General features: G+C 34.8%; 1 protein-coding gene across 1 annotated transcript; it reads right to left on the minus strand.

Annotated features, from left to right (window-relative positions):
- Positions 1-4,130: 4,130 nt before the first annotated feature.
- Positions 4,131-12,758, minus strand: LOC107847616 (putative disease resistance RPP13-like protein 1). Its single transcript, XM_047399230.1, is given in 8 exon segments — positions 4,131-4,901; positions 5,100-5,207; positions 6,538-7,502; positions 7,795-7,988; positions 8,179-8,255; positions 8,365-8,400; positions 8,576-8,657; positions 8,752-12,758. A coding segment is annotated over 1 exon segment (3,834 nt). The 5' UTR covers positions 12,615-12,758; the 3' UTR covers positions 4,131-4,901; positions 5,100-5,207; positions 6,538-7,502; positions 7,795-7,988; positions 8,179-8,255; positions 8,365-8,400; positions 8,576-8,657; positions 8,752-8,780.
- Between the last annotated feature and the right edge of the window lie 12,033 nt (positions 12,759-24,791).

Genomic DNA, 24,791 nt, shown 5'->3' on the forward strand with positions numbered 1-24,791 from the left:
CTAGAAGCAATCCTTGCGTTCCAGAACTACGTAGCCAGCGTAGGTTGAGATGTCCCTACTCATAGGGCTAACGCATCTCCTTTGGATTTACCTGATAGTAGGGTAGATGGAATAAGCTCCCAAACACGAATAGGGTTACTCACATGTTGTCTCTACCCGTGGCACGGTATTGACGTCTTTCCAATCAGGGCAAAGATTGGACCCCAACCAGTTCAGTTTCTGGGGTATGTCGATTAGATGATTACCTCCCACAGTCTCAGTTTCAGTAATAGAACTTAGATAGTTCTTCAAAATATCATGACTATCAGATACAGTCAGCTCGGATACAATACGAAACTCAGCTAGTTCCACCATATTCAGGACTGTCAGATACAGTTACTTATGATATTAGTTCTTAGAACTCATATTTCCAGTATCCATCTTCATGACTGTCAGATACGTTAAAGCATTTCAGTTCCTCATATTCATGGATGTCATTCATGGATGGCAAATACAGTCGCCCAGACCAGTCCTTCATAATCAGGACTATCATTCACAGTTATTCACGTATCAGTAACATAGTACTAGTCCCTCAGTAATTAGTAATACAGTATCATTCCTCACTTATTAGTGATTTACGTACTCAATATTCAGTTTCAGGATTGTTAGACACAGTCAATCAGACCAGTTCTTCATAATTCAAACTGTCAGAAATAGTCGTTCATCTATTAAGTATCTTAGTATCAGTACACTCATGTTGTCAGTATTCAGACTCATTAGTCAGTATCTCCACGAGTTCAGTTACAGTTACGTATGTGTGTATGCATTCTCACGTTCATATTAATCAGCAATGTTCATGCATATAACCCTTTGCATTTAGCCTACCTCCCTCATATACTCAGTACATTCAGATGTACTGACACATTTGGGCTATGGTGATTTCTCTTATGTTACACCATAGGTTCAAACGCACGAGTTCCAGATCAGTAGTAGATTCTAGTATCAGCAGTCAGAGTTGGACGTGAGGCCTCATCCTTCGAGGACATGATGATTTCATTTCTATTTCAGTTTTCAGTTTATTTCAGTAGTTGGAGTTAGTTGGGGACATGTTCCATCAACTCCTTATTCAGATGGTTAGAGGCTTTCTAGACTACAACATGTTAGACAGTTATTTCAGACTTGTTTTGGTATTATTATACCATTTTCAGACATTATATTATCCGACGTTTAATTAGATTTGAACCTTACGGCCATTCAGTTCATGTTTCCATATTTTTATGTTATATTATGCAGTGTACAGGTACAGGTATCAGTCATGGGTTAGCTTGTGGTCCTTCGGGGTCATGAGAACCGTATAGCATTCTGATTCAGAAAAATGGGGTGTTACAGGTCCTGAGCTGAATCCCGGCCTAGGCAGGGGCAGAGAGGGAGGCCTGGGCCTGAGCATGGTCTCAAGTCTCGGTAGGGATAAGGAAGGGGGTTAAGGTCTGTTTGCGGTCGTGGGCCTAAATGGGGGATAGAGAGTGGGGTTCTGGGCCTAAGCGTGGTCTCGGGCCTAGGCGGGTCTGGGTCTGAGCATGGTCTCGAGCCCAATCGAGGGCAGGGATGGGTGGCCTGGGTCTGAGCGTGGCCTCAGGCCTAAGTAGGAATGGGAGAGAGGGCCCTATGCCTAAGCGTGGTTTCGGACTTAGGCGGGGAACGGGGAGTGGGGCGTGGTCTCGAGCTTTGTAGGGGGGCTTGGGCAGGGGAGGAATAAGGGGTCTGGGATCGAGCGTGGTCTCAGTCCCTTAGTAGGGGCGAGGTGGGATTAGGGGTAAGGGGGGCTTGGGTCTAGGCAGGTGCGGGGAGGGGTTAGGTATTGGCCTGAGCATGGTCTCGGGCCCTAGGTGGGTGCGGCGAGGGGGAATTGGGCCTGAGTGTGGTCTTGATCCCAAGGTAGGGAGGACCTGGGCCTAAGCATTGTCTCGAGCCTAGGCGGGGGATGGGGAGGTTTCTTCATATTTGTTACTAGGGTCGCGTCCTCATTAAGATGGAGATGTGCCTTGTCCGGACAAATCACATCCTCTAGTACTTCTTCCGCTATAGCCAACCTCTCATACCTCCTCACTAGTGCATCCACATATCCTCTTCTCGTGCCCGAATCATCTCAGTCTCGTTTCCCAATCATATCTCTCCTATTATGCTCACATATTCATATGAGCATCCTCATCTTCTAAATATGTGCAAGTCTTAACAATTATGCTTGGGATAAGTATTTTTATTTTTCAAAAAGAATGAGCGATGATTTTTGTCATAGATGAAAACTTTTTTCATGTTGAAGATAAAAATGAATTTCATTATTTGATTTTCTTTAGTCTGTGTTGTTTATCTGATATTTTGTTACTACCTATTGTTTCTTGTTCTTATAGTCTTTATAGACTGTTGTTTTGTCGTGAGTCGGGTTCTATCAGAAACAACCTCTCCCTCACCTCTAAGGTAGTGGTTTGGATTGCGTACAATACTGGTTGTTGTTTAGTTTTTCTTCCTCCAGTTCCTGTTCTCTTGTTTCTCACATTACTGTTTCTTGGTCTTCTTCTCATATTCTGATGTTTTAGCGGTTCTTTCAAATGCCAAATCTTTTCTCTCTTTATCCTCAGTACATCCTCGCATAACCTCTACACTGCTCTTGTCCTGTTAATTTTATTAGCCTATCACAGCAACCCCTATGCTGACCCTTATAGGGGCTGAGCTGGAACCGTAGACTGAGATTCTAGTAGCTACTGCAATCAGTTTAAGCTGCTGAGAAAGGTTGTAAGAAGCTCGAATAAAATAAAAAGTTGAGAAACACGGGCTTATCTGATAACATTGCTGGTTAGAATTGATTCTCACAGATTAAAGAGATTTGGTGGAGTTATGATTTCAACTATTTTCTTGACTATGATACTTAATATAGAAGGTTTGTTCATTATCTGATTGCAATAAAAGTTTCAGTTATCTATTAATTACCATATCCTGAAGGAGAAATGTCTAGTCCGCTGGTCATTTTTTACTTTCCATTTTCAATTGAGGAATGTACAACTTCATTTCCCTTGTTTGATTTTTTTCTGGACGGTCCCAATGTCCTTTTTCTTCAGGATTGTGGTTTCCTGTCTAGTTAATTCTTTTGCAATTCTCAGATTGAACATCATCAGATTTGAAAGAAAAAAAAGTAAAACAAGTCACCAAATCATAACTACTGGATTGCTCGAAGAACCCATCTTTTATCTGATGACTTAATTTATTTGCTTCTTTTCGCATGAAAAGCTCAAAAGACCTGGAAGATAGCTCTCATGTTTCTATGCTCCCATCCCGTTCTGTATATATTCAATTTGTACTCTATTTTTTAATGATTAGATAGGTTTATTAATCTGATCCTATTTGGTTATCACCTGTGAAAATCATTTCCAAGTCAACCCACGGGTTACACCATTACAAGTAATAAATGTAAAGTTATTATTCAAATAATTGCTATCAATTCCATAATCCAAACCAAACAGGACCAAGAAAGTTCATTTGAAGTTTCATTTCACACATTATTAGAAGACACCCTTTTTACATTATTAGATATATATTAGTATATCTTTTGGATTCTTTTTTCTGCAGGTATAAATCAGTTCAAGTTTACTCTCCATATCAAGCCTGATAGGTAAAATTTATTTACATGGTCCTTGAATATAACTAACTCTTAACAAACTTAGCGTTACACGATTGGGGTCGAAGAAGCTAGCTGTTTCAATACTCCTCCTGTCGGTACATTCTGAACCTCTATGTTAATTCTAAATTTATTGTTGTTTGTAACGTCAAAGCTATTGACATGATCGTGACGTACTTTTCAATAAATTATACATGGATTATTATGTATTGATTGGCTATTTAAGAGCATTTTTGCTATACTGTGAATACCATATATGAATATATTATTGATATACATATTGTATACGCTATTTCGTGTAACAGTGTATAAATTTCACAAAAGTAGCAAAAACGACTTGAAGAGGGAGAGGCCGAACTTGGAAATAAATTTGCAGTGTATAAATAAAATAGTAATGTTATTATAGTACTTCTAATTATTACAAGTCTTCTTACTCATTGAAAATAAATTAAAGTAAAAGTGGATGGAGGGAGCGATGGGCTGCATAAAATAGATTTCTGCATTACTTAATACTTATACCGTTTAGTTAATGTGTCAAATAACACATTAATTTATGCAGATAGTTTTTGTTTAACTCGTACGGAATATAAGGTGGAATAAAAATAGGCATAATACATAAGCATGTTCTTTAATTTGGTCTCAGTTCACATTTATAACCTCCAATTTTGAATGTCACCTAAACTTGTATAGTGTTGAACAAGTAACACATGCATCCTATGTGACATAATACATGTAGGATGCCATGTGGGACATGAATTGGCCACGTAGAATGCCACGTAGGATGCATGTGTCTTCTTGTTCAACTTTATATACGTTTAAGTGTCTACTTGTGCACACCCAAAGTTGGAGCGCATAGATGAAAGTTAAAGCCAAGTTAAAGGACACATTTATGTATTATGCCGTAAAAATATATTACACAACTTTCGAATAGGCTTATGCAGCTTTCTGAATAAGCTTGAAACTAAGCAAGTTGCCAGTAACTCAAGTAGGCAGCTTGCTGAAAAGCCTTGCAGCAGCTTCCTCAGGCTTGCAATCAGACAAACCGCTCGCAAGTAGCTCAAGTAGACATGTTGCACGCAAGTAATGAAAGCAGGCAGGTCGCAAGTAACTCAATCCGGCAGCTTACAAGCAGCTACAGCTAAAGGAACTCTCGCGGTCTTTCAATTCAAACATTTTAAACCCTTTTTTCTTTAGTCTGAGGAGCACATTCAGACATAGAGCTATAAGGAACTCTCACGGTCGACATGTTTACCTGATAAAGACAACAACAGTTAAATTACTCAAGCATAAAATGATGATACAATGTGAATTTGAACAATTGCAGTTTCTCAATTTTGAATTGCAGCTGGAGTAGTGAACAAACATCAGAGCTTCATACATAAAAAACTACTTGTACAAAAATTTGCTGAATATTTCCTTCTCAGAGTGATCCATAGAAAAGAGAAAGTACCTTTCTTCACCTACACACTGCTGATAAATCACAGCTGAGCTGATATTTGTCTATTTCAACACAACTGGCAAAAGAAGCTGGAATAGCTTACAAAATGTTACCGGAAACCTGACAAGGAATGAAAAAGAGGTGGTTAAGTTAACACCAGATAATTACAGATAATAAAGTTATAATTGCAGTAGATCAATAATTGACTCTGCATTACTCTAAACCACCTCCTCCTTCCTCAACTCACTCGAAAAAGGGAAATAACAATGTTATAGTTTTGATTTTGATGATTTGACAAATCCAACAAAGGACCTGGTTCATTAACTAATGGTTATCCTGTTGTCGTATGGTACAACTGTAAGTTGTATTTTCCTGCAGCTGATTGGTGGAACTGTTGCACTGGCAGCTGGCCTGTCCATGCTGGACCAATAGAGTGATGTTAAGGTTTTGCTCTCTTGTATTAAAGGACGATGTGAGAAGAGCAAAACCTAGTTTTTGCAAACAAAGATTTATCTCTCAAGCAAAATTCTTTCCAAAAGATTACTGCTCACTTTCAACAAGGGACCTGATCGAGTTTCATTGTGTCTTTGTCGATTTCTTGAGTCATTGTCTTTCATTCTTAATATTGTAAACCTGCTCCTGAGTTATAAAGGAGGGTAGGTATTAGTCTTGTCTATGTTCTTAGGATGAGTCGTGTCAACTAGAGCTAGTTACTCAATTCAGCTTTTGATTAGTCCAGTTTTCTTCATCATGCCTTTTGTTATTATGGATACAGTTACCTAGGAAGTCAACTAGACTCAGTTGATTTAAAGTGTGTATTAGAGTTGCTGCACAAGTCTTGTAATAGAGGTGTTACAAGGTGAATAGGATTAAGAGTTTGATCGTTGTGATTATTGGAGTCTGTAATCACATCTTGGCTTGAAGATAGTGGAGTTTGTGGGAAATCCTGTGATGTGAGGCAGGTCGTGGTTTATATCTTCAGCACTTTTCTTTATATCTTGTTTATTTACTGTTTCTGTGTGTAAGGGAACCTGGATGGACTCGTATAAGCCAACAAACTATTTTAAGCAATACTTCAAGCTGCCTAAAAAAAGGGAAGAAAAAAAAAATCTGAGTTTGGAAATCTTCATCCAAATTTTTATTGCATGGTTTCTGCCATTTATGATCTTCCTTGTGATTCCGAGAATTCATGGACTTTAAGAACAACAAAGAAAATATTAAGAAACTCCTAAAGTGTCAATGGATCAACAACCAAATCAAGCTAATAGACTAGCAAAGGAAATCCTCGAAATTAACAGTCAATTTATCTGGACAGTAAATTGCAACAGTGCCTAGTAAGACGGCATTAACAAGAGATGATTCTTTCTTGGTTATGCTGTCAGCTAACTGCTACTACTACTACTAGTACAATATAAACATGAAATGAGTAAATCCTTTTTTGTTATCTAACCTTGAATTCATTCCGAGTAGGATACACTTCCTTGCCTTTCCCCTAGTTCTGAGGTCCGACTCGAGGCCGAGTAATAGAATACATAAGCATGCCCTTTAACTTGGCCTCATCTATGACCTCCAACTTTGGGTGTGCACAAGTAGACACTTAAACTTGTATAGAGTTGATCAAGTAGACACATATGTCCTATGTTGCATCCAACATGGCCGATTCTTGTCCTACATGGCGTCCTATATATTATGCCACATAGGACTTGTGTCTACTTGTTCAACCTTATACAAGTTTAAGTGTACTTGTGCACACCCAAAGTTGGAGGTCATAGATGTGATCTAAGGTCAAGTTAAAGGCCATGTTTATAGATTATGCCGAAATAATTTGAAGGAAACTTCATAATCTTCAAAATCATCAGCTTACTGTTTATATCTTCTGATTCAAATCTCGGAATATTCAAAACAAGAAACTGATGTTTTAACCATTGTGCTACAGATCCAAATACTGAAAAAAGTGATGTTTGATCTATCAAGATAAAGATCCAAATACTGACAATTGACAAAATCTCAGTATGTGATATCAAATGCAGTCATATCAAACTTGAAATCAATGTGATATAACATTGCTTAAATAATGGAAGAAGATATTGGAAGTCTTTTCGAATTTCTTTAACTTTCAAGCTTGATGTAGTTCAGGGCTTTGCCTACCTGACTGAGAAAATGAGGTTGTGTTCCTTTGGACCCTTTATCTATGTGGAAGAGAGGTGAAATGGGGAACAAAGTGTCATGAATGGCCCGGAATCACAATTATCAAATGGCCGGTGGACAAAATGCAAACGAACCTCAGGGAAAAGCAGCTCAACACCATCTAGGTGGCTATGTTTGGGATCAAGGGTGATAAATTGTGCTTTGTGGGAGCAATTTGGGTTATGCCAATATTGTTGAGGAATGTCTGTTCCTCCAAAACACCTCTTCCTGGAAAAAAAAACAAAACGACAGGAATACATGGATTGTTACTGAGATGAAACTTGAAATAGAACATTAACAAAAAGAATCTTTAATGGAGATTGGTTCATGTTTCGAAATACCATGCACATCCGGCTGACATATCTACCTATGTAAATGGAAAAGATTTGCAGTACATTAGCATTACTTTGTGCTAGCAACCTTCTAAAGCAAATTATCAGTTCCAACCTACATTGGATTTTTTTTTTTTTTACAATGTCTCAGAGAAAGTTCAAAGATTACATTAGTTGCAACTTATCACCTTTTTGTCGTCTAAACTAGGAAATACGAACAATTTTTGGCAAGTAATCCCCCCTTCTCAAATTCTCGATGTGGTTCGAGCAACAGGCAGTTGGACATACATAGTTCATACATGGAAGAGGACAATCCAATGGTTGTGGAAGTGATTGGAGATTATGTCAATGATATATACGCAGCTCAGAGATTGAACAACTCCTACAATGACAATGGCTCAACCATCAAATCAAAGCTAATAAACAAGCAGAGAATTCCACAAAATTAACTGTCAAGTTATCTAGACATTAAAGCAAAGTGAATGAAAAAGAACAAAGTATGAAAATTTTCCTTCAGAATTTTTCTTTCCAAGCTTGATGCAGTCTTATTACAGGGAATAAAAAACACATACCTGATTGTGAAATAGAGATTTCATTTTTCAAGCATTTGTGCACTTCCATGTGATTCCACAAATTGATTGAACAACTCCTGCAACAATCATTGGGTCAGCGAACTGAAACGAGCTAGTAGACAAGGAAGGAGAAATTTTCAAAAGTAACTGGCACATTATCTAAAGAGTAAGCAAAAAAGAGCTTACATTTAACAGCTTTCATGATGGCAAATAATTTCCAGTCTGCAAGATTTGAGGGAGAAAATAGGTTAAAAGAGAGTCTTAAAAGATTATTAGTACATTAAGAAAAGGGACTTAATAGTCAAGCAAGATGGAGTAGAGTAAGATATATAACAAGAATATATGAATCGCTAAAAAGATGAATTCTCAAAGGCAATAACAGCTTTCATTTTTCCACCTCTTTTGTCGTCATCTAAAAATAACTTCATCCCAATCGAAAGATGATTCCTCGGCTTCATAGTGACAATATACGCTTTGTGCTGCTCAAAGATTTAACACAGGAAAAGAATTAACAAGCAAGCAAAGGGAAGTAAACAAAAGTAAAAAGCTACTGAGGAAAAAGAATTAACTTACATTTATCTGAGAGCCATTTCTTTTAATCTCTACTGGTATTCCCAATCGATTTCTATGGTGGGAATGTGAGCAATGTTTGGCCAATAATCCCCCGTGTCAAATTCTAGGAGTGGTTTGAGCAACGGGCACTCGTAAATAGATAATGTAGACATGGAAGGGGGCATGCTTTTTACTGGAAGAGATTGGAGGTTAGGGCAATACGAAATGGCCAGCACAGAGAGGGAGGAGGGGATCGCTGATTCAGGAAGAGACTGGAGATTAGGGCAATCCCAGATCGCTAGACGTCGAAGTGATGTCAGGCGTTGAAGACCTTCGGTTGGTAGTGAATGGAGGTCATGATGGCGGTATAATTCTAGCTCAGAAAGAGACGAGGGAAGTCCTCCTTCCAGCAGTGAATGAACTTGAGGTAAATTAGTAGCATATAGGTAATCAAGAGAGGTGAGGCTTTTGAGAACTTGGCTGCTTAATGTTTTCAGATTGGATATATAAAGGTTTCGAATAGAGCTAGGCAACTCCCAATTCTCATTTGCCAGAATCTCTTCGTCACTGCCATCATGGAAGATGCATAACTCTCTGAGACAAGGAAGTGTCTGTAAACACCACTCCTTTCGACCATTCACCAGTTTCTTGCAATCGTTGATCCAAAGGAGTTCTAAATTCAAGGGCAATCCTCCATCAGGAAAGGACTCTATTTCTGGACAATTTTGCAGATCCATTTCCTTGAGAGATGGAAAGAGTTCATGCATATGGTCTGGCAGGGACTTCAGATTCTCGCAGTTGTTAATACGCAATGACATCATCTGAGTCTCCCATGCCACCGAAAGTATTTCAAGATTCTCACAATCCCTAATATAGAGATTTTCAATCCCAGCAGGAATAACAAGCCTAGTAAGGCTGTGACAACGCTTTACGGTCAAAGTGTGTGCTCTTGGGACCAACTCAGGTGATATCTCATCTATAGAATCACATCCAACTAGTATCAATTTCTCCAGAAACATGGTAAAATCACTGCTAATAGGCAAGGAGGTAAGATAGTTGCAATCAGTAATAGATAATTCAACAATCTGCTTCATTCCCTCAAGTTGAGATGTGAACAGTTCAACATCATCAAAAAGTACTCCAACCTTAGGTGAACCAACAATTTTAAACAATTTTAAACATGATAGTTGGATAGGTGTCTCCAAAATGAGTTCAGGGCATTTTGAAATCCTCAATGCTGACAGAGAACGAAGATTTTCAGGCAATTTCCCAATGAACTTGGGGCAACCTTTAATGGAAAATTCATGAAGTGTAGGGAACTCTCCATTTCCTAGTACATGCCACTGCTTCCACTCCGGCATCTCTGCAAATTCAAGCTTCTCAAGAGAGTAAAAAGGCTTTTTGGTGGACGAACTACCATAGAATTCTTCAGTCACCTCTGTTATTCTATGCATCCCTCTAATGGCAAGGAATTTCAAAGAAGGAAGTTGTCCCAGTGCTGGCAAGGAATCACAGTCCTTGCAGTTGCTAAGAGACAATCCCACCAGCTTAAGAAACGATTGGTCAGCAAGCCAGTTCGGAAATTTTGTCCCTCTATATCCGTTGATTTGGAGTTTTTCTATGTTGTTGTGTGGGTGTAACTCATCAAGTATGTCTCTTTCAGTTTGTGAATTGTCAGCAATACTTGTGTTCCACTCCAATGATAACCTTTTAACATGTTCCTTTTCCCTCATGTTTGCCTTCTGAGTTTCCCTTCTATCAACCACATTTTGCAACTCTAGAATCGATAGAGCCCCATACAAGTTTTGTAGTTCACCCAAATATCCAATTCTCAAACCACTGCAACTAGTTAGAAGAAACTTAGCTCCGACTAGCACATGGAGGCTTTTCAACTTGCTTGGATGTAGCGAAATCTTCAAGCGAGAAGAAGCGGTGCAGCTAATGTCAAGGTAACGCAGGTTGATTAACTTTTCCAGATTCAGAGGTAACTCCTCAAGATATCTACAAGAAGACAAGAGAAGTGTCTCTAAGGTATACAATGCACAAATGGAATCTGGTAACTTTTTAATCTCTGTCGAAGAAAGGTCCAAAAATCTTAGGTGCTTTAACTAGATAAACAAGTCATTTGGCAATTCCTTGATCTGATAATGAGACAAGGATAGTGCCCTTAGGGATGTTAGTCTGGGCAATATGTCATGCAGCACCCTCTTGCTCAGCTTAAATGAGTAACCGAACAGGGTAGTGATTGGAAGCAATGTCCTAAGCTGCTTCAATTTGTAGAGGGGTTTCAACATTCCAAAGTCACCATGGCCCATTGAATAAGAGATGTGCCGACTTTGTTCCAACATATGAGATCCTTGGATGTCTTCCAATCTAATACAAAGATTTGAAGATGCAATTTGGGCCAAATCATTGACAAGGTCATGCATTAGGAATCCCTCCGAATTCCATTCAGAACACTCTCGACCCCTTTCAAACAATGATCTTGATCTCAACTCGTGAAAGTATTGGTTACCTGAAGCCAACTGCTGTACAAGACCATTAGCAATCCACAGCTGAACAACTTGTTCTTTGCAAAATAGATAATCTTTGGGATATATTGCACAAAAAGCAAAACACCGCTTCAGATGTGCTGGAAGATCACGGTAGCTCAACATTAATGCAGGTAAGATGCCATTCGAATGACTTGGAAGCTCCCATATTTCACTTCTTAAAATGTCTTTCCACTCATTCAACTCTACTTTGGAGCGTAAAATACCAGCCAGTGCCTTTAGAGATAATGGCAATCCTTTGCACTTGCGTGCAATTTGCTTTCCAACCTCTTGAAATTCTGGATGTTCCTCGGGAGCCCTGTTTTCGAATGAATGCCGTTTGAATAAAGCCCAAGAGACTTCACTTGACAGAGTCCCAACATTGATTGCCCGACTACTCATCATCAAGGAAACAGTCTCCTTGCGTGTCGTCACAATGATCTTACTTCCTATATCTCCTTGTACAAAAATATTTCTCAAGTCATCCCACTCCTCATAGTTGTCATTCCAGACATCATCTAAAACAATAAGAAACTTTTTGCCTTTCAAGCTTTCCTTCAATTTGATTTGAAGTTGATTAAGAGTGTTCTTAACCATACAGTCAAAAGAACTAATTTCTTGAAGTAGCTCTTTTGTTATTCTGACAGAGTCATATGATTCAGACACACAAATCCAAGCTTTCAATCCAAAATGGTCCTTTACCTTCTCATCGTTGTAAACAGCTTTAGCTAGTGTTGTCTTGCCCACACCCCCCATTCCAACAATAGGAACTACAGTAAGATTTTTTCCATTTCCATCCTCAGACAATACACAGTCAATCAATTCTTCTATTTCATTTTTCCTACCAAAGATATCAGCTTCATCAACCACAGAAGTTGAAGGTTTTCTAGTTTCTTGTTTACCCGAATCAAGACACGATTTCATGTCAAGGAAACCAATTTGCTTTTGTAGATCCTCCAATGTTTCAATGGTTTCTTCCAACTTATCTTTTATGTTAAGAAAAAATTCAGCACTCAAGGACAAGCTGAGATGACAACTTACCTGCAGGTTGCTTGTTTCTCCAAGATTTCGACCCTGATCTTCCACCTTTACTCTCAAAACTTCATAATTGACTTCTTCTATTAAGTTCTCAGCACAGTCCACAGCATCTTGCAGCTCATTAAGCCACTGACTCACATATGGATTTGACGCCTGCTTATTCTGTGTATCACTTAGCACAGCCTGAAGACCAAGCAAAGTCATCCTCAGCTTCTGAAACATCTTGAATAGTTCACCCTGAGGAGCAAGCCTATCAAATAAAACATTCAAAGCTGAAGAGATAAATGCACCACCGACTGCTAAGCCAATATCCATTTCTGAAATCTGCAAACCAAAACAAGCTGATTTTAAGAATTTTTTAAAGATTAATGTTTCTATTACCTATTTTCTGCTATTAACTACAGTCCAAGTCATAGGGAAAAAAATGTCCTTTTCAAACAGCATGACTTTTTATCCAACAAGAAAACAAAGACTTCGTAATGGAGTCTGCTTTCAATAATTGACTATTCATTAATTTATCAGTTCAATAATTGAGGCAAGAGGAAAGGTACATCTCCACAGCTCATGATAGTTAGTAATCGGTTGACCATGAAAACTAAAAAAAAAAAAAAAAAAAAAAAAAAATTGAGTTGGAGTTGTATTTGGCCATACTTTTAAAAAATACTTTTATAAATTATCAAAATCACCCAACTAAAATTTTCTTACTAACGGGAAAAGAATACAATTAGCCACTTTTATAAAAATAATTATATATATATGGCCATATTTAATGAATTTTCAATTATGACATATATAATATTTACATTAATAGTTGTTTTCTCATATTTGAAAATTTTAAATACAAATATTATATTAACAGATTACTGCTTGGTAACAAATATTATCTTTCAAACAAATTTATTTTTTTAGGAATTTATTTAATTTATTTCCTTTATTTTTCGGTCCTAAAAAATAGAAAATGATGAGTTGTTATTAAATTTTAGGGTGCCGCTCATTTATTTCTTTAATTTTCTTATACATGAAAGATTTTACTGTGTGTAAATAAATTATTTCTATATAAAACATACTTTGCATATTTATGGTATATTATATCATATACCATAAGTATATAAATATGCTTAGTATGTTTCTTTATACTTTGTTTATTTATAAATGTGTATATAATATATATATGGTATAAACTTCATATATAACATACTTTGTATATTTATATTATAAATATACTTAGTATGTTTCTTAATATTTTATATCTATAATCTATATCTATAATATATTAAAAGTGTAAAGACCATTAGAAAAGTGATTTGAACTTTTTGCCCTTTATTATTAAAAATCTCTAATAGATAAAAAAAAAATTTCACTTATTTGTTGTAATTATTATATTATTATATTTATAATATTAAGTAAACTCCTAAATATATAGAAAATTAAATAATTTTTCCATGTTGACTTTTGCTCTCGAAACGACCGTTTCCTCATATTTGTAGAATTTCTTTTTTTTGGCAAATTCAGAGGTACTGTAATATTGTAATACAATTAGTACAATTAGTATATATGCAATACAATTTATTTTTGGCAAAATTGTTTTGTTATTTTTTGTAAAGTTTAGTAGTATCATATTAATTACACTTCTAAAATATATAGAAATAGAATCAATTAATATTTATTTTTTTTGTATTGATCAATAAGAAAAATACTCTTAAAATAGGATAGAAAAATACTCTTAAAATAAGACTCTATTAAGAAAATACTTCTATAAATATTGAGATGCACGTTAAACTAGAGAAGAAACTGATTTACTTATTGGGAAAACATGATTGATGCTCATCTAACTTGATTCGATTGCATGTCTAGATTGATGGATGTTTAATTTTCTAACCCTCAATTTTTTCACTATTTTTATCAATATAATAGAATTCAACGTGTGTGTGTATATATATATATATATATATATATATATATATATATCTTTTTTGTTTTCATTCAAGTCATTCTTTAGTGTCAAATTTTCGCTCAGACAAGAATTATTTCATCAAAACTGAAGTTTTGTGATCACTATTGTATTATTTTGTTATAGTTTACATGTCGTAGATGAATTTACAGGTGGTAGTAGATGAATATCGATCGGCTTTGTGAAATTTTTTTACATAAAGGTTAGGTTTAATTGTATTATTTTTATATCTCTGTTTTAAGAATTTTTTCTTGTGTAAAGGTAGAGTTTAGTTGTATTATTTTGATATCTCTATTGTCATATTATTTTGTTATAGTTTACAGATGGTAGATGTGTGTCGGACGACTTTGAGGAAAGTTTTGTGTAAAAGTTAGATTTAATTATATTTTTTTGATATCTCTATCATCGTATTGTTTTGTTGTAGTTTACAGGTTGTAGATGAATGTCGATCGGCTTTGAGAATTTTTTTTTTAAAGTTAGGTTTAATTAATTAAACTCTCCAAAAGATGTTGAATTTATTTATCGTATTCATCTTTATTATTTAAACAAATGTCTTAACGTTTAATATAATATATTATATAATAATTATTATTAATATTAATAATCTATATCTATATCTATATCTATAATCTATAATATATAATATATTAAAAGTGTGAAGACCTTTACAAAAGTGATTTGAACTTTTTGTCCTTTATTAAAAGACTCTCCTTTAGACAAAACTGTCTTTTCACTGTTTTCTTCAATTTATTATTTAATTATTTTTATTATATTAACTAGATTTCTAAAATACATGGGACTCTTAAAACATATGGAAGGAGAATCAATTAATATTTTCATTAGAGAAATACTCCTAAAATAGGATAGAAAAATACTCTTAAAATAGGACTCTATTAATAAAATAGTTCTATAAATATTGAGATGCACGTTAAACTAGAGAAGAAACTGATTTACTTATTGTGAAAATATGATTGATGTCCATCTAACTTGATTCAGTTGCATGTCTAGATTGATGGATGCTTAATTTTATAAGCCTCAACTTCTTCACTATTTTTGTCAACATAATAGAATTCAATGTGCGTGTATATATATGTCTTTTTTATTTTCATTCAACTCATTCTTTAGTGTCAAAATTTTTGCTCAGAAAAAAATTATTTTCATCAAAACTGAAGCTTTGTGATCACTATTGTATTATTTTGTTGAAGTTTACAGGTCGTAGATGAATTTACAGGTCGTAGATGAATGTCGATCGACTCTTTTAATTTTTTTTTAAAAAATGTCGGTCGACTTTAAGAAATTATTTTAGGTAAAGGTTAGGTTTAATTGTATTATTTTTATATCTATGTTTTGAGAATTCTTTTTGTGTAAAGGTAAAGTTTAGTTGTATTATTTTGATATCTCTATTGTCGGATTATTTTGTATAGTTTACAGGTGCTAGATGAGTGTCAGACGACTTTGAAAATTTTTTTGTGTAAAAGTTAGATTCAATTATATTGTTTTGATGTCTCTATCATCATATTGTTTTGTTGCAGTTTATAGGTAGTAAATGAATGTCGATCAGCTTTGAGAATTTGTTTTGGTAAAAGTTAGTTTAATTAAATAAATTCTCCAAAAGATGTCGAATTTAATTATTGTATTCATCTTTATTATTTAAACAAATATCCTATTTAGTGTAACGTTTGAACTCAATAAAGTGAGGTACACGCGCGAAACGCGTACACCTAAACTAGTATTTATATATGTGTGTATATAATATATACATGGTATAAACTTTATATATAACATCCTTTGTATATTTCTGTTATAAATATAATATTTTATATATTTATGGGTATAAATATAATACTTTGTGTATAAAGATACCAAATATTATGGTATATAAAGGTAGCAGTTGCAGTTTAAGGTATAAATTTGTTAAATTAGATATATTTTTTTATGAAAAATATGTATCACCGATTTATATTTTTAGCATATATACGGTATAAACTATTTATATTTGAATAGTATAATAAATATGTACACAATATAATATATATAATCAAATTAAAAATGAAAATAATTTGTGACAGTGGTAAATTAATCTGTTACAACTTTATTAATTCCATAAATATAGAAAACGATTATCCATTATTAATTATACGACTATAATTCCTTAAACATCCGTATCACAACAGAAAAATTATTATTATTATTATATTATAGTAATTAGGATCATTAGCAGTAAAATAATGTCTTAAATAAGAGAGAAAATTAAATAAGGGAAAAAATAATGATGAGCGAGAAAAAGAGATATATATTAATTAAGATAGCATTAAGTTTGAAACTATAATTATCTTATTTTTTAAAACTGGGAGAGTTTTATGTAAAAAATTTATAAGATTGAGGTTATATGTAATAATAATAAAAGTTGAAATTGGAGTTGAAAAATTGTGAAAACACCAAAAATCTGTTTTCTCTTTTCAGATGTTTTTTTTTGAAATTATTTTCTGAATTTTCATGGCCAAACACCACAATTTTCAACTCCAATTTTTTTTTTTGAAAAAAAGGGAAAAATTTCCATGGCCAAGTGGGCCCTTAAATTATAAATTCGGAGAAGGGACAAATATACGTTCAAACTATGATAAATGGTACGTATATACCCTCCGTTATACTTTGAGTACACAGATGCCCCTATCATTAATGAAATGGTACATATATGTTCCTCACACTAACGGTAGGGGCATATGTGTACCCTAAAGTATGACAGAGGGTATACGTATCATTTGTCATTATTTGGGGGTATATTTGTCCTTTATTATTTTAATTTTTATCCCAAATAATTAACTTAAATCCACTATGTGATCCAATAAACCCATCAAACTAGATCCCGACCCAATAAATCCATCAAAACCGATTTCAAACCAACCTATCGAACCCGATCCTGACCCAATAAATCCATCGAAACAGATTTCAAACCAACTCGATCCGACCTCTATTTTTTATTTCAAATTTGATACTCCCTCTGTTTTTCTCTTAAATGTGAATCTCATCAAATTGCAGTGATGGATCACTGCTACTAGTTGGTGTTTACTAATTAGGGAGTGGAGACTAGGTCAGAGATGGCCAGAGAGCTAGGGGTGCGACGATGGTCCATCAGTGGGGTGTTTCCAATTCAACGGAGACGGTGGCTATGTGGTGTTTGATCGATGGTGGATAGTGTTTTCTCGATGAAATTTCGCTGGAAATGAAACGTAAGGGGTTCAATTTATTTGGTGTTGTTTTGGTGTTATGGATTAATGTTTTGTTTTCTTTTGAAATTGATGGTAGTAAGTGTTATTGTATTATCTGTGTATATCGTTATAGGGATGAGAAAAACAGATCTATAAGATAGGCGTCTCTTGGACTTTAATTGGGACTGGATCGGGTAGTGGATTTATTGGGTCGGGTAGAGGATTTGGGTTAATAATTTAAAATAAAAAAATTAAAACGAAAAGGGGATAAACATACCCCTGAACTATAATAAATGGTACGTATATACCTTCCGTCATACTTTGGGGTACACATATGTCCCTAACGTTAGTGTGAGGGGCAGTTATTAACAAACTAAGTTAACAACACAAGATGAAACAACAATGAGAAGAACAACAACAACAACAATAAAAACGGCTTCACAGTACAAGATACAAAACGAATACAAGATTACAAAAGAAAAAGGATAGATAGATAGACCACATGAAGGTATAATGTTAAGAACCCAATAATGGTAACTCTTGAACCCTTAACACTACACACAACAATAAACATATCTCTTACAAAGACACAAGATCAGAATCCACCTCTGAAGAATCAATGTTTCCAAGCAAATGCAAACACAAGTGATTCTACACTTGTCTAAGCCCTAATTTCGGTTTTGGGTGCCTCAAAGAAAGAGGACTTGTGTTTCTTTGTCTTGTAAGACTTACAATTTCATTCATCAACTAAGTAAATAAAACCCTACATGTTCCTTATATATTACAAAACAAATATACACAAAATGACAAAAGGGCCCTTTAGAGACTATTCTTAAAAAATACTCAAAAGTGTCATGATCATGATCATACTTGTATCATCCTCTCCATCTTGAGAGGAATTTGCCCACAAATTCATAACCTCACCACTTTTACAAAGGCACTTCACAATCTCCTTCACATGGCCACACATCTTCTACATCGTTCTCGCCTTGCATTTTAACCTCTTTTTGCTCTCCATCTTGAGGCTTGTCATCAACCTTAGCCGATTCAATTACTACTTCTTCCCCAAGATAGTACAATTTTCCCTCCCTTAGGATCACATTCCTCCGGTTTGGGCACTCACTAGCCTTGTGCCCCCACCATTGGCATTTGAAGCATTAAAATCCCTTGGGATTGGAAGTAGAATTCAATTTACCTTCATACCTTGGAGGATGTTTTTGGACAACCTTGGTGGCCTCGAGTTGGGTAGCCATGAATGAGTTATCTTTGAACTCCCTCTCAACCTATAAAGCCGCATGGAAGATGCCATCTATGGTGTCGAATTTGTGAAGCGTCATGCGAGTGGAGATGTCCTTGTTTAACCCAACCTTGAAGCGCACAATGTCATGACTTACTTGCTCGCCTCAGTGGTCAAGTTTCAACATCAATTGTTGAAATTCATCGTAGTAAGCCATGACACTCTTGTTCCCTTGCCTCAAATTGTATAATTTAGCAAGGAGCTCATGCCTATAAGTCTCGAGAAAGTACCTTTGTCGCATAAGGTTCTTCAATCGAAACCAAGGATGAGGTTTTCCCCCAATCATCTCATTCCCAAACCATTTAACATACTCCCAACATGTATTAGCATACCCTTCGAAGTGAGTTATAGCATAACAACTGTTTTTTCTTCGGTGAGATCATTAAGTTGGAATCACTCTCACCTTTGAAAATGGGAAGGCTCACTTTGATGGAATTGAGACCTACATCTCGATTTGGGTGGCCATCTCTCACCTCTCAGCGTAACTCTCCATGTCTACGCCTCATTCTTTCTTCCCTCAAGTAAACATCATCATACGGCCCATAACTATCATATCTTCCTCCCTTACCATAGCCCTCAACATGGATGGGTCTATTTGGGTTAAGTGGAGCTTGTAGTAGAAGGATTGGATTTGGATAGTGAGGTCTTTGGTCAAGTGGAGTTTGGATGGGAGGGTTCAGGTTTGGTGATGGTATTTGGGTTCCAAGCCCTTCTTGTTGGACTTGGTGGAGTGGAGGATGGTTTGGTCTATCTTTTTCTCGGCTTCGGGAGTAAAGATTGGTTTGATTTATGGCAATTGATTAATATTGCATTTGGTGCAAGGTCTCAGGAGTATTAGTTGGGGAAATGTTTTGAGGGGTAGAAGGTCGACTCCTTTGGCTTTCCACACGTTCTAATCTCCCACTTATTGATGCCATATCCGCATCTAATTTCTCAAGACCCACATTCAACCTAGCCACATCTCGAGACATAGTTTCAAGGTGAGCCAAAATTAGATTGATGGCATTATTATCCATTGTTTAAGCATTTGAAGCCTCGGGTTCCATTGAGGTGGTATCGAAAATAACCCTTCAAGTTACGGTTCAATCAAGCTACCAAATCAATCAGCAACATCACACACAATAATACAATGCAAAACCTACAACACAAAACACGCGTTATTTCAAAACAACCTCCCACAATGAGATGCCACCTTCAAGTTCTTCAAACTCAAGCTCAACATTGGTGGATGACTCAAATAACCTCCAATTTAGCTCAAATTCGAACCTTATACTCCTATAGTATTAGGCAACACAAATCTAACACTAAAAATATAAGAAAAACGCAAAATTAAAAACTCAAAATTTGACCTAGGGTTAAAAACGAGTTTAGTATATTTTTTGGGGGATTTTCGATTTTAACACTTCTCTTTTGTTGGAATTTTCAATTTCTATACTCTAATAGTGTTAGGGAACAAGATCTAACACTAGAAACACACAAAAATCAAGTTTTTTGAAAGATCCTAAAAACGTGAACAATAACTTTTTTTTTCAAGATAACAATCCCAAAACAGTCCACAAATCACAATAAATTGTGGACCAAATGGGGACCTCTCTTGGATTCACTATCTAGAACAAGAAAGAAAAGGATACAAGGTGTTAATACACCAAACAGCCATCCAACAATAAGTTTAGCAACACAAGATGTAGCTCCACAATATTACAATAGCAACAAGAACAAACGGGTTACATTAACAACACAAGAAGCCGAAACTAAAACAAGATACAAGATAAGTAGTTAGACAAGTGTTGATGTAGTCTTAACAATCCAAGAGCATATTCCACTCTTGGACCTTTAAAACTTCACACAACAAACACCTAACTCTTACGATTGACACAAGAGAGGCATCCACCACCCAAGCACCAACGTATCAAGCAAAATGCAACAGACAAGAGAATCCACCCTTATGCTATGCCCTAGTTTCAATTGGACTCTCTCTCACTCTAAGAGAAGTATTCTTAAATAATAATGATCAACTAAATAAAGAAACCCTACAATGTTCTATTTATACTACATTACAATAATAGACAAAATGACAAAAGGGCCCTTTAGTGACTAGTCTTAAAAAATACTCAAAAGTGTCATGATCATGATCATACTTGTATCATCCTCTCCATCTTGAGAAGAATTTGCCCACAAATTCACGGCTTTACTTCGTTCAATTGGCCACTTCAAAAACAAGCACTCAAAACAGTCCGCAAAACATGAAGAACCCGAGAGCTCAATATGAACAAGTCTCGGCCAACATCTTCATTTTGAACCTCGGCTTCCTCTCCATCTTGAGACTTGGCTTCAATCTTATCCGACTCAAGTCTCCTTCCATTATATAAGCATCATCGTAGACTCCATATACTTCATGTCCCTTTCTTCCATACTCCTCTATATGGACATATCGGTTTTGTGGAAGTGGAGTTTCGGTTGAGGAGGCTATTTTGGTAATGTGGAGTTTCGATTGAGGAGGCTATTTACGTACCATTTTATTAATGGTAAGGGCATATGTGTACTCAAAGTATGACAGAGGGTATATACGTACCATTTATCATAGTTCAAGGGTATATTTGTCCTTTTTTCGTTATAAATTTACTAATGGATATAAAGTAAGTTGGTAAAATCGATTGTTCTATTTTAAAAGTACGTAGGTAATCAATTTGTAATTATAATATAATGGAATAGGTTTTTTTCGTTTATTTAGTTGTTCCGTTGATAATCAGTTAGTAATTTTTTCAACACACAAAAATCGGTGATTTTACCAAAGAATTTCAAATATAAGGAAAAATGCTCAAATATAACAATGAACTATTAGAAATGGTTCATCTATGTCATCGTTTAAATGTTTGGCTCATCTATGTCACTATCATACAAAACAAGTTCATTTGTGCCATTATTTTTAATAGTGATTTAGCAAGAAGTACCTTGATAACATGGTCTTGGAACTTATGTAATTCCCACCCTTGCCGTAGGTGAAACTCAAAAACTTAAATGTAAAACAATGAAAGAAATTAGCATCACATGAACTCCAAAAAAGGACAGAGAAGCACTCTAACTGAGACAATATTGGAAGTTGTATTGCTGCCAATTTGTTGCAAAGGAAGTTTTACTTATGAGAAAAGTCATCGTTTTCACCTCAAACTATACACGAAAAGTCTATGTCACACCTAAACTATGATAGTGTCCTATTACACACCTAAACTATAAAAAAAAGTGAAACTATTTCCACCCCAAAACGTAACGTTAGAACCCGTCACATGATGGAGAGTGATTTACATTCGCGCCACATCATCGCCATGTCATTACCACATCAGATATTATGTCAATTTTTTTTAAAAAAATTCCACGTCCCCATTGCTTCTTATTCACCAAAATCACCATTAAAACACCACCATTAACACCATCATCATCAAACTCAAATCTTCACCACAATAATTTTAAGAATCTACCATAAATTTCATTATCGAATCACAATACAAAAATCACAATATCACAATAAAAATCACCATTGTTTCTTTGAATCACTTCATTGACTCACTTCTCTCCCATTCTTCTCCATTTCCCAATTTCTTCCCCAGTTGTCACCGTCGTCCTCCATCACCATCGCCGTCGTCATAACCACCGTCACACAATAAAGTAACTAGGGGTGTGCAAAAACCAAACCGACCAATAAACCAAACCGATAAAAATATTATTGGTTTATTATTATTGGGTTAATGATTTTTTAATGGTTTTATAAAAAAAATTATTGGGTTATTGGTACGGCTCGATTTTTTCTTATTGGGTAAACCGATAACCCAATATATATATATATATGACTTATTATATATATATTTCTCTTTATTTTCTACAAATTAACAAACTTATTATTTCAATTATACGAACTCTTAATTTCTCCTAACAGCATTTAGTTCAAACTTGAAGATTTTTGTATAAAATACATCATGTAGGATTTTTTATTACAACTAAGATTCGGATTTTTTCATGTTGGTTACTTCTATTTCTATTTTATGAATATTTTCTTATCGGTTAAACCGAAAACCGAATCGTTAAGGACTAAAAATAGATAAAATAAAAATCAATAAAAAAATATCTTATTGATTTGGTTATTGGTTTAGCATATTTAAAAATTGAAAACCGATAAACCGAACCAATAATATATAAAACCGAACCAAATCTACCGATGCACACCCCTAGAAGTAACTGTCTGTTTTTCTTTGCTAACAAAAATGGGTTGTTGTGTTAGCAGTAGCAACAACAAACTACTACCTCCAACTATATCCAATTCTTCACAACAAAGTGAAGAAGAAACAGTTAAAGAATAGTGATACTGACAAAGTGAATGTTGAGTTTTATGGTGGTTGTTTGTGATTTTTGTGATACTAATGGTTGTATTGTGATTTCGATAAAGAAATTTATGGTGGATTCTTAAAATTATTGTGGTGAAGATTTAAGTTTGATGATGAGGTTTCAATGGTGGTGTTTTAATGGTGATTTTGGTGAAGAAGAATCAATTGAAGAAGACGGGACCCACATATTAAAATGAATAAATAAGAAAATTTAATTTTATTAATATTTATTCAGTTGAAAAAAATATTAATTTTATTAACATTTTTTCAATTGAAAAAATAATTAATATAATTGTATATATTAAGAAGAACATTAGGAGTACTTAATGATATAATGACAAATGAAATAGTGACGGTTGTATTGTGATTCCGATAATGAAATTTATGGTGGATTCTTAAAATTATTGTGGTGAAGATTTGAGTTTGATGATGATGGTGTCAATGGTGGTGTTTTAATGGTGATTTTGGTGAAGAAGAAGCAATTGAAGAAGGTGGGACCCATATATTAAAATGAATAAATAAGAAAATTTAATTTTATTAATATTTTTTCAACTGAATAAAATAAAAATTTTACTAACATTTTTTCAATTGAAAAAATAATTAATCTAATTGTACGTGTTAAAGAAGTATATTAGGAGTACTTAATGATACAATGACAAATGAAACAGTGACACGGGTATAAAAGCTGTCATTTTAAGTTTTTTTCCTTGCTCTCACGCACCTTAGGAAGGTGAATACACCTTCTCTGCCACGTCATCTTCTATGGAGGTAATAGTTCCACTTTTTATAGTTTAGATGTGTAATAGATCATTATCATAGTTTAGGTGTGATCTAGACTTTTTGTGTATAGTTTGAGGTGAAAACAATGACTTTTTCCTTTTACTTATTTCCTAAAACTTTGGATGGACATACAATTCATGGTTGTTAACCAAAAGAAAAATATCATGGTTTATTTTGAACTTTAAAAGTTTACATACACTTGCAGATTATTTTGAGAGCCTTTGAGCAAAATATCTTCCATTCCGTCAAACAAAATTTTCCACAATATTTTCTATGACTGATCAAAGCGAAGAAGTAGTGACAAATTCCACTCCAAAGAGAAGGAGTTCTCTTCACACACTTTGCAGACAATTCAAAGCTTTGATAGGAATGTCAGCACGACATTTTCCTTTCACCAACCATAGCTTAAATATGAGAAAAATGAGCCCAGAAGAGCCTCTCAACTCTTTAATTAAAAAAAAGGATGGGTGAGTCTCATAATATTATTACAGACTTAGAATAAAATCATTTAAACAATTGAGACAGTTGTTTGATAACTACATTAGTTATCTCAATAACTTTGCACGATTGTCGAACAACTTTAATAGTGTTATTGAACAAATATCAAAGTTGTTCCACAACTTTGAATAGTTGTTCAACAACCATGCAAAGTTGTTGGAGCGAATTTTTTTTTTTTTTTTTAAAAAAACTGAAATAAAAGTTATCCCTTTTACCTCATTTTTTAAACTTAAAGGACTCTTACTTAATTGCAAAACTTGGTTGTCCCTTTTAATTCAAGGTCTTAAATATGGTTACCAAAATCTTGACAAAAAGAACAAAGAAGATTAAAGATTGTCAAGAGAAGATAAATTATTTAAAAGAAAATAATATTTGACTTTT

Source organism: Capsicum annuum, chromosome 11, assembly GCF_002878395.1.
Source record: "Capsicum annuum cultivar UCD-10X-F1 chromosome 11, UCD10Xv1.1, whole genome shotgun sequence".
In the NCBI taxonomy this organism is placed as follows: domain Eukaryota; kingdom Viridiplantae; phylum Streptophyta; class Magnoliopsida; order Solanales; family Solanaceae; genus Capsicum; species Capsicum annuum.